This window comes from Hemiscyllium ocellatum, chromosome 36 (assembly GCF_020745735.1).
Source record: "Hemiscyllium ocellatum isolate sHemOce1 chromosome 36, sHemOce1.pat.X.cur, whole genome shotgun sequence".
Lineage (NCBI taxonomy): Eukaryota > Metazoa > Chordata > Chondrichthyes > Orectolobiformes > Hemiscylliidae > Hemiscyllium > Hemiscyllium ocellatum.
The window spans coordinates 19,728,210-19,740,388 of NC_083436.1; the positions used below are offsets into that span (position 1 = coordinate 19,728,210).

Sequence of the window (12,179 nt, forward strand, 5' to 3'; positions counted from 1 at the left end):
GTGTCTACTTGCTATATGTACCCTACAAAAGCAATGAAACACAACTCTATGAAGTCTTGTCTCAACTGAAATTTAGCTTCTGTTTTTCCTATTAAAAAGTCACAGATATTTAGAAGTTAAAGTATTTGCTCATTTGGAATCTGTAAAGCATTACATTATAAACAGAAATGATATTGCTCAAGTCAGTAAAACAAAGTGGCATTCAGAAATATTTAGGTGAGCTTCTAGAAAGGTAAACTCAAAGATTAAGCTCTGATAACACAAAGTTGGTTGATTTCGAAAACAAGTGGCAGTTGACTGAGCCTAAAGTCTGCTGTCAATGTATTCTTAGGCAATTTTCCAACACTCATTCAAATAATGACTTCTCCCACATTTAAACCTATCTAATAAAACAAAATTAAGAGCCATCCCATGAATAATTATAAATAGGTAAAATAACTTGGGTAGAAATTAGAAAAATATTAAATATTTCACAGGGTAACAATATAATCCATCTGATAAATATGACGGTCATTCAATATAAATCATTGGCTTTAAAATTACAAAATAATATCAAGACTTAGGTTAAAGAAATACAGCTAGAAGGAAGTCAGAATATCAGGCCGTCAGGGTAGAAAAAACAAGTCATGAAAACCCATGGAAACGGACTGACTAGAATAGCCCCAAAATGTCAACTTGCCTTATCTGAAGTACAGCAACAGTGGCAAGGAATGAAAGGTCCAGGGGAAATGAAGGGTAAGACCCACTTAAAACAGAAATCGCTATGCCCTTGACAAAGCCTCTAACACTTGACCTTAAAAACAATTTTTTTCAACATTATCATTGGCAAAGCAACTTAACCCACTGCATAATTAAATCACAGATATTGCTACTACATGTATGTTTCACCTTTGAAATAGGAAAACATTGTAATGCTTCTGTGAAGCACCCTGCAAAGTCAAATTAGACAACGCAACATGTAGAAAAATGTTTTAAAAAGGTTAAGGATAACCTTAATTAAGAAAACGGGTAGAGAGATAAACTTTGGAGAAAGGGTTCCAGTGGCTTAGGACTTTTTGACGACCTGGAGGTAGGTCTGTCAATGACGGCATGCCTACAAGCTCAGAAGCCAAGTAGCGTAGATATCTCAATTGTGCGCCTATACAACATCACAGGCAGGAAGGGTGCAGTCACGGAGGCATTTAAAATCAGAAGGGAGAATTTTAAATTGACGTGCTCTTTAACCAGGAGTTCTTGTATGATAATGAACAAAGGGCGAGAGCATAGATAAATGGGACTAGATGAGAGGTGAGACCTGGGCTATAGAGATTTGGCTGACTTCAGACTTATGCAGGGTATATTAAAAAATCAGTTGATCATGTTGTCGTAGTCAAAACTACAAGCAAGGAGGGCACAGATCTAGGATTCAGATGGTATGAAAGAGAGGTTGAGCTGGGCGGTGATGCCTCAGACTTATTTTGTGGATCAATTATGAACCTGCTTGCTTATAGTTTTATTTAATTCTAAGACAGTTGCCAGCAGAATCCCGAATCGGTGGTTAAGGAATACAGTTTACAGTGAAGATCAAAGATAATGGCTTAGTCTTCAGGCATGTCTTAAATTTGATTGCCAGCTAATTCAGTACAAACCAGGCAATCAATAGTGAAAAAATAGATTTCCTACAGACGATTCCTTATGCTGGCTATCAATAGGGCTGTATTTGCAGTATTGTTTTCTTTGGTGCTTTCCTACACTTAACCTAACTCACCTTTCCCTCTCAATTCAACACAACAGATACAGTATATTTAGATTTAGGTTAATTATTGAAAGTCGATCTTCATTTGTAGAGTGCTAACTCAGCAGCATGAACACGCTCGGGAAGAAAATTTAAGAACAACTTGATATTACCCAAACAACAGAGACAGTATAAAAATATTTTCATGCTCTGCAAATAAGTAGAGCTGTGAATTTACCTGCACTGCCACCTAACCTGAATTACCCCTCCATTATTGAGGATAGTCATGATAGCAATTCTGCATTGCAAATCAAAGACAATGCTCACATTATAAAAACAAAAATGCAAAAGGAAAAATACACAGGCACACATGTTTAGGCCTATCCATCCAAAAGTAACTTACCTCCGTGTTCTGCATATTTTGGATTGCTCAGAATTTGTTTGCAGAACTTCAACCCATGTCTGTATTGCTTGTGTTCGTAGCATTTCTGTGATGGGTGGGGGTGGGGGGGGGGGGGGGGGGGGGGGAGAAAATAATGACACAATCATTTACATACGTTTAACAACCATTTACTCAAAATTCTAATCAGAATTAGATCAGAATTTTTTGGCCATTTTGTATTTAATTTTGATTATATATGGGCATTTTTTTAAAAAAATCCTTAAATTATGCAGAATGCACTAAAATTGATAAATACAGAGTGTGCGCAAAGTAATTGCATCCCATTTTAGTGAGGTCTCAAGTATTGTGCAAACTTTAAAATCATAAAATTCTATCACAGAAATTGTGAAAAATGTCTACAGACACTTTGAACATAGGATTTGCCAATGATGAAAAATGCAAATACAACTCTTTTTGCATATTATTATCATCAAGTAAAAAAGATTCAATTATGGCTCGGAAATATTGATATAAATCTGTGACACAAACAGACATTTGACCCACAGTGAACAAATTTTGGGTGTATGGTTATGGGGACGTTCTGAAGCAACTAACTGAGCCATGATCCTATGGTTTTGCATGCATGGTACTATGTTTTCCTATTCGTGATTTTGCACCTTCTTAAACTTCATTAGTCAAGACTCAATCACAAAAATGAGGAATATCAATGCTGTGGAATGAAACAGTTTGAATGTCTTAACTGTTAACTCTGGTGCCATTACAGATGCAAACAAAACTTCCCCTAATTTGCTCTGGATTGAATAAAAATCTTGATAACTTAGAACATTAGCCATCGAAGTCACAAATCAGTCATGTCAACACCATGTCACTTTCTGAATATCTCAAATCTTTTTCAAGTTTAGCTCAGTTGCACCAATGCTTAATCTTTCTGCAATCTGAACCACTACATTATTGCTTCTATTTCTTATGATATTATTTGAAGCTGAGGTAGATCCTTGATCAGTAGGAGAAATCAAGGATTACGAGGAAAGTGGAATGTTGTTGGATCGGCCATGATCCTACTAAATGGCAAGACAGACCTGAGGGGCTAAATGGTGCACTTCTGTTCCTATATTTTATGGTCTTATCAATACCTTCACCAGATGTCTGCTTCAGAAACAACCATTCTCCCTTTCTCAGCATCAGTTAAATTTCCTGGGTTTTTCATTCTCACATCTGCACTTGTCAAAAATCTGTCAACAGCTTTCTCCTTTTATGCATCACCCACAGGTTGCTCCTTAAAGCAATCAGCAAAAGGCAACTCTATGCATACACAACACCAAACTATACTTCTTCCACTGAAGATAGGGCACTTTCAACATCACCTTTTTGATGTAAAGGCTGCATAAATTAAATTTATTTTATAGCTAAACCTAAAACTGAAGACATGCGGTTCAGCTTTCCATCGTCTCTCTGGTTCCAATTAGAACCAAACAGTGCTAAAACAACTGAAGGCCAATTTAAATACTGGGAAAACCCTCTCCAAATAATAAAGGAAATCAAATAAGCTTCAGATCATAATGACTGACAGCACTAATTTCCCAAATATAAAGTCTATACGCACCATTTCTCCAAGACAATTCTCCAAACTTGCCAGAAATCATTTTTTAAATATTACACAATGCTCACACAATTTATATGCTAAAAATAATTTTTTGCTGTAAGTTTTTTTTTGCAATATCTGATGTTAATTGCTTATATCTATCACCGCACAGATACAATTTTGCTCAAATTTTGCAACACAAGGAGAGTATATCCTAGTTCCTTGCTTCCAGATACATGATCTAAGGCATATTAGCATCTATTACAGGAAGTCAATCCAGAATCATATTATTGAATATTTAGTCAGTCATCAGTGCTAGAAAGAATCCTTCTGAGTTGATGCGAGATTTCTGTAGAGCAATTCTGCTAATCCTATCCCATCAATCTATCCCCTTAAATTCAATAAAATTATTTCCCTGAAGTGTTTAATTCTCCCACCAAAATATTTAATTTAAGATTATTACCATTTGCCATGTAAAAAGGTATTCCTCTTAATCTTTCTGGATTTCTCGCAAATGCTTAAATTTGTCCTTGTAACATTAATTTATGGCAGCAGCAATCCATACATCCTCACTTAGCCAGTCCTTCTACTCCATATCCCCTGCCATTAGAGGTTTAGGAGCAACACTGTGCATGCAATTCCCTGCCAGTGTAGCAGAGCTAGGGGTCTCCACTTGTCTTAATAATTTCTAATACTGGACAATGTTATGACATGGCAGTGAGCCATTCTGTTAATTAAACCAAACACAGAAAAGCTCACCTCGCCTCATATCTGTCAAAATATGAGTGACCGAGAACTATCCACTAATTAAAGGAAAAAATACCAATTTATTCTTTAAGTCTAAAGGGGAACATTGAACAACAACTATTTACAATGGTAAGCCTCCTTCTTAAAGGTTTGTTATCTACCTCCCACTCTATAATAATATACTGACCAATAAAAAAACCTCTTAAATTTACAGCAGCTTTATTTTCAAAACCAGACAGTGGCTGTAGTCTCCAGTGTCGGTCTTCCTCTGTTTGTAGAGCTCCCTGGGTCCTCTTTGGTCTTCTGCTGCAATGATGTTGCATATGAAGGAGGTACTTTTAATAGTGTGTGTTTTCGGGCAGTATCTCAACAGCAGTTGATGTTCTCTCTGGTTAACTCTCCAAAATTCCGGCTTTTTTTAATATCCAAACATCAGATCTTCTCATTGAATCAACGTTCTCAAAACAGTAAAATTCAAATTAGATTGGTTTTAGTATCCTGGGGCATAATTTAATTATGGTTAAATCCAAATGATCGTCAAAACAACTGAGGTATCTAGTTTACAGCTAAATGTTACATATTTTCAATTTTCCAGTATAATGATACAATCAATCAATCACATGACACTTGCCTGCAAACTCACATTGCCAAAACAGCCTTCACACTCTCAAAGGTACAGTACATGTCCTCAATTTCATAACAAACACACAGCATCACCAGGACCATGTGACTGTCAGTATGCATTTGCCACTCATGTAAGAGAACTCAAACCCATGCATTTGACTGCCTGTTGAAACACTGGTCAGGAGCTTGAACATCAGAACTCTCACAGACAATTCTAGCAGCAGCAGACATGAATATCACATTTGTGAGCTTAACTGTGCTGGTGACAAAGTGCAAATATCCGAGAACCTACCAACCCGGGATCTAATAAAAGTGGTCATTATCAAGGGAACAGGGAAGGAGTACTTATTAGAAGCACTAAAACAATCTCCTCAAACGAGACTCATTCCACAACATCAATGCACAAGATTACTCAGCATGCTACCCACTACCAGACCAGCACAACTCAGACACACACAAGATTGAAAAGACCATCCTACAAAAATCTACAAGGCCACTTGTGCAAACAGAATGCTGAAATGCTGACTCTTGGCCAGTGTAGACAGCGCCAACTTGAAGGAGTAGTGTGTGTGCTGGGAATCTCCAAGACGTGCAACTGATATCATTGTCAAAGGAATTAAGATTCAATTCTAATAACGAGAGGAGTATCTTTGCTGCAGGCCCATTTGGATGCCAAACACCAACAGCTGAAGGACCAAGACCTACAGGAAATAGATTTGGCATGAGAACCAAAAGGTATGGAAAGCCAATAAATATTTTCAAACAAAGAAAAACTGCTCAACTTTTAGTTTCTTTTCTTCTGAATTCCTAAGAACTGGGAAACATTTCAGCTCCTCAAGCCAGGTCCAGTATTTACCACAACCATTGCTGATTTCAACTCAGTCTCAATTCCATTTTTCTGCCTTTTTCCCCGTAAACTTTTAACCCTGTACTAATTCAAAAGCTGCCAGTTTAGGGCAGCACAATGGTTCAATGGTGGGCACTGCTGCTTCAGCGCCAAGGACCCCAGTTCAATTTCAGCCACATGCGACTATCTGTGTGGACTTTGCACGTTCTGCCGTTATATGTAGGTAGCCCTCGGGTGCTCCAGTTTCTTCCCATAGTCAAACAATGCACAGATACTTGCATTGACAGTGCCCCAGGATGTGCAGGCTAGGTAGATTAGTCATGGGAAGTGCAGGGTTACAGGGATAGGATAAGGGAGTGGGTCTGGGTGACCCTTCAAAGTGTCATGTGGACTCAATGGACCGTATGACCCGATTCCACACTGCAGGGATTCTATAAATCTCCTCACTTAAATTTACCATTAGCCACACTCTGGCGTAATGAATTCAACTGATCCTTGATTCCATAAGAAAAATAATTCCTCCTCACCTGCTTTAAATCTGTCACCCTACAGCTTACAACTGGTCTATTGTTCTAGATTGCTCCTCAAGGGAAATAATCTGCTCTCCATCCATGTTTATTCAGGTTTCATCTTCCATTGATAACAATATTCTCTCAATCCCCATTGTAGCAACTCAAAGATTTTCCTAAACCTCGTGTATCTTAAAGCATCTACAATAACAGACATCTTAAAAAAAATCTGCCAAGCATGCCAATTGGGACACTTTCCAATCTGTGCTAGGTGCATTTTTTAAAAATTCTGATAAAGAAATTTGAATAATGAATGCGCCACAAGGATTGGTGCTGGGTCCACTGCCTTTTGTCATTTATATAAATGATTTGGACGTGAATGTAGGAGCTATGGTTCATAAGGTTGCAGATGACACCAAAATTGGAGGTGCAGCAGGCAGAGAAGGTGTTTATCTCAGAGTACAAGTCACCCTGATGAAACAGGCCAATAGGTCGAGGAGCAGCAGATGGAGTTTAATGTAGATAATGTGAGGTGCTGCATTTTAGAAAGGAAAAGCAGGACTGGACTAGTACAGTTAATAGTAAGGTCCCAGGGAGTTTTGCTGAACAAACAGACCTGGGGCACAGGTGGATAGTTCCTTGAAAACAGAGTCAAGGACAGGATGGTGAAGGCAGTGTTTGGCATAGTGCACTGACCAATAAAGGCAAGAGAGTGTAGGATTTGAAACACCATGTTGTGGCTGTACTGGACACTGGTGAGGCCACTTTTAGAATACTCCATTCAATTCTGGCTTTCTTGCAATAGGAAGGATGTTGAGATACTTGAAAAGATTTACAATGACGTTGCTGGGATTGAAGGGTTTGATCTTTAGGAAGAGGCTGAAAAGGCTGTTTTTTTTTCCCTCTGGAGCATCGGAGGCTGAGGGGTGACCTTATGGAGGTTTATAAAATTATGAGTGGCAAGGATTGGGTGAAAGCTAAAGTCTTTTTTGAAGGATAGGGGAGTCTAAAGTAAGAGGGCACAGTTTTATGATAAAAGGGGAAAGATTTAAAAAGGGATCCTAGAGGTCATCTTTTCACATAATGATGGTGTGCATATGGAACGAGCTGTCAAAGGACGTGCTGGACACAGGTACAATTACATCATTTAGAAAGCATCTGGATGCGTATATGAATAGGAAGAGTTTAGAGGAATAAGGCCCAAATGCTGGCAAATGGGACTACATTAGTTCAATACATCTGGTCAGTGTGGACAAGTTGGACCGAGGAGTCTGTTTCCATGCTGTATAATTGTCATGACAAAACACAAAATAAAAATAATGCTAACACAATGCTATATCCTGGGAAGCACAACACACATTGTCTGTGCTTGCAATTCACTTGCTATTGAAAGCTCTGGCTTGGATCCTACATTGTAACCTAAAAACTTTTTGGAAGATGAAACAGAACTACTTCAAAACAAATTGAAACTAATGGTATTTTGCCACTGGATCGAAAATACACTAAATAGGTCACCACCATGGTATGTGACTAATCTCACAGAAAACATGCAGAGTTTACAAAAAACAGTCTCCAATGAAGATGAACTATACTTATAGTACAAATTAACTGCATTTAAATTGCTCTGACAATAATAAGATTTGGCATTTCTTTTTCAATATGCAACCCCAGCTTTTTTAGTAACTGTTTAGAAAGTATACACTTAGGATAGAAATATCACATCATGCACCAAAGAAACAATTTATAGAACTCCCAATGCAACTGATTCAAAGTGCATCCCACAGAAGAGCTCAATTCTTGCACATTTGTAAAATGGTATGAAATGTTAAAGGGCTAGTTTGCTCTGCTGACCTTCAAGAAATAGATATCCCACAGTGGTATGTTTCTCTGTCTTGCAGGTAGAATGTAAAAAAAATTACATAGCCATCTCCTGCAATTCAGAGTCCATTTAATTACATTATTTTCAGAAACAATCAAATCATGACATTGTGTCTTATGTGGCACATGACTATGGGGGAGTGGCTGGGGGTTGACTTGTGGGCATTACTGACTGTGATATAAAATCTTGTATAAAGGAAGAACTGGTCCCTTTTGTAAAGCAGATCTCTTGACATGACTCCGCAAGCCCTGCAAAGAGTGTTACGGTTTCTCCAAACGTTTGTACTTGCTTAATCAATTTTGGCTGTTCACAGAAGTCAGTGTATTGCAGTTGCATCACGTATTTAAGAATCTCAAGAAAAAGAACCTAATGTTTGGTGGCAGCGATGGGATTCCAACATACATGGAGCTTCTAAGTGGACTGAATAAGTGATTGTCTGAGTGCCAATTGCAAGAGAAGGATGGGCCCACGAGGTAACATTTATCTTGATCTCTCTCTTTAACCTACCATTCAGTCGACCCCTCGCTCCCTAGGACTCTGTAGAGACAGAATCTTTGAGGTAATTTACACATTTGCATGCCAATGAGCCCGCTTTCAGAACCATAAGTTCACAGGAAAGGGAGGTTAGAGTCTGCCTTGAATTTGGAGGGTTCAGTCCTCAGAACTAGAAATTACTGGGAAGGGAGGTTACAGTCCCTCGAATTCAGAGATTACAGCCCTCTAAATAGCGAGGTTCGAGGACCCAGAGCACTGTGCATAAGATAAAAGATAACTACTGAGTCTCTCTCAATCACCCTGCCTTATACTGGTTAAGGGGGGGGAAAATGCCCCACACGAAGGCTAGGACCCTGATGTAGGTGTGGAGACTGAAGACAAGAGAGTAACAACAGAGAAAAGTTAGGAAGTTGACACTTTAAAAATGGGACAAGCATTCAATTACAGGTTTTAAATACAACAGTCTTTTATCTGTATAAGTGTAGTCAGAACTCTCCATGAGTTTTTTTATTGTAGCTTAAATAATAAACTATTGATATCTGACAGCAGATAGGAAATTGACATTGAAAAAGTTGATGATTATGACATAATGGGTCAATGAAGACCCAGATTTATTGAAATATTAAGTGACACCTATTTGCTGGTTTATGTTTTAGTTGCCTATGTTCACAGTGTATGGTCAAAATTTGAAGATGCTTATTAACACCAATCAAATTTGCAAGGGTTGAAACTGTTGAAAAATGTAAGGGAAAGCCATGCTAAAAACTTCCAGTACTTGTTTTGAAACCAAAGAAGAATGATGACCAGATAAAACAGCATTGTCTTTATTCAGGAAATAAGGAATGAATTGACAGATTATTTATAATTACAGGGAACTGGTTTTATTTTGCATGGAGTGTGGGGCAGAAATCCAAAATCCTTTTAAATAACTGTTTTGCCTTATCTGAATTAGGTTCTCAATTCAATGTGTTTTGTGGGCTATATAATAGGGCAGATTTTGTTTTACATTATTATACATTAGGTACTTCTTAAAATTATCAAACATGTAACCTTAAAACAAAATCAGGGCCTTGAGCCTCTCGTGTTCAAATTTCTAAAAGAATGTTGATCTCTTAGCGAGTTTTGAGAAGATTTGTAGCTCAGTTTGAGGTTCTGGATGTAGGTTTGCTCGCTGAGCTGGAAGTTTAATTTCCAGTTGTTTCATCGCCCTACTAGGTAACATCTTCAGTAGACCTCCAGTGGTAGTCCACAAACCCAGCAACACACTAAAACAGCAGCTAATTAACTTAAAAGACCCTATACAGACAATGGGCAAAATTAATGTCATTTATAAAATACTGTGCAAGGACTGTAACAAATACTACATTGGACAAACAGGCAGAAAACTAGCCACCAGGATGTGTGAACATCAATTAGCCACAAAACAACATGATCCTCTCTTACTAGTATCTTTACATACAGATAAGGAAGAACACCACTTCGACTGGGACAACACATCCATCCTAGGACAAGCCAAACAGACATACGCACGAGGATTCCTAGAAGCATGGCATTCCAACCAGAACTCTATCAAGAAACACATCAAGTTAGACGCCATCTACCACCCTTTGAGGAAAATAACAGGAAGTGACGTCGTTGCAGGAAATTACATCACCAACCCAGAGAAATCCAAACATATAAATAGAAAGCAGGAGTTATCAGCAGAGCTTCGCCCAAGGCGCACTGAAGATGTTACCTAGTAGGGTGACGAAACTTCTGGAAATGAACCTTCCAGCTCAGTAAGCTAACCTACATCCAGAATGTTGATCTCTACTGAAGTTGCAGTTACTGGTTTGTAACCACTAATTCCAACTGCTTTATTTGGGAAGTTAGATTTACAATGTCAGTTTGTCAGCAACCACATATTCTAATTAAAAACCTGATCATGAAACCTTTCAAAAAAATTAGGACCATTTTTGTCATTAATGTCAGGCATTTGAACTATATCTGAAGATAAATTTAATATGTATATATGTGGCAGTGAGTCATTGTTTGTTATAACAGAAATTATGGAGCTTTCATTTGGAGAATTTATTTTACTATATTCTGCATTTGTTTCTCACTAATATTTGAGATTTAAATCTGAACTGAAACTCCCTCTTCAATGGCTAAAGCACAAGTAGCATTTTGTTGTTCGCTTACTGTTCCAGATTTTTGAAATACTCTTCCTGACAGCTTTCACATTAGCCAAGTATTAATTTGTCACAGGAAAATAATTTTTGAATAACCTGAATGGGGTCCCCCAAGGGTTTGATTTTAGGACCACTGACTGTTGTTTATAAAAGACTGAATTGTGTAGGCAGTACAAATCAGAAGTTTATGAATTGTATAAAACGTGATAATGACATAAATAGTGAAACATAGTCTCTAGAGTTTCTCCACTCACAGGTAAAGCACACCTACAGACCACTGCCTGTCCCTCCACAACCTGCTCCAATGGATTCAATTTGTCATGACCACAAAAGTGATGAAGCTAACGACGGTGAAGAGGAGATCCATATACATTTTGTCAGTGGCTTTCCTATGGATATTAAATCACATAAGCTTTGCCATTTCTTCTGATCCATTTAAGGGATATGAAGGTTCACTGATCAAGTTAACAACATAACAGCCAGTTGGCTTTGTTATATTTGACAGGAGAGCAGGAGCAGAAGCTGCAAAGAATGCTATGTTCACCTACCTTGCTGCTGCAGCTGCAGCACCTCAAGCTCAGATATGCTGGCAGCCTCCATCTGAAGCATCCCCACAAGGATGGAAATCCAGTCAGTTTTGTTAAGTTTTTAATTGCCCTTCTCCAAGAATTCAGATTTTGCGCACTGTTCCAGAGTGATACGCAAGGACAGGCTGGATTTTGTTTTCAGGTTGGAGTTTACTGAAGGAGATTTTGGATAACTGACGCGTTTCCACTCAATTTGGACGGGTGGAGTGGTCACTAAGAACTGTGTATTTAAGAACTTTACTGGTGAACCTTTTTTCCATGTGAGAAGATCCTGTGGACCCTATCGATTGCATAGGCTAGTAAATTTTGTTGTTATAATCATTGTATGTTCTGTCAATAACATGCTTAAATACTGGCTGTAAGATTCTTATGAATAAACCGATAGTGCCTTTTTCAGCTTCCATTTTGATTATCATGGAATGATAAGGAGGGAATGAGACCTTAAAGGGTTAATTTGCTGTGCTGACCTTCAAGAAATTGGATGTCCTGGGGGTAGGGTGGTATGTTTCTGTCTTGCCGCAGAATGTAAAAAAATTTACATTACTATCTCCTGCTATTCAGACTAAATTTACAATGCCATCTCCTGCTATTCAGAATCCATTTACATAGCCATCTCATGAA

At 38.2% G+C, this 12,179-nt stretch overlaps 1 protein-coding gene across 1 annotated transcript in view; it reads right to left on the minus strand.

Moving 5' to 3' along the window:
• naa15a (N-alpha-acetyltransferase 15, NatA auxiliary subunit a) overlaps positions 1-12,179 on the minus strand; it is a 98,494-nt gene that overhangs the window by 66,807 nt on the left and 19,508 nt on the right. Inside the window, exon 2 of the mRNA XM_060851777.1 lies at positions 2,118-2,202. Within this exon, the coding sequence (XP_060707760.1) occupies positions 2,118-2,202 (85 nt within the window). The remainder of the gene's footprint in view (positions 1-2,117; positions 2,203-12,179) is intronic.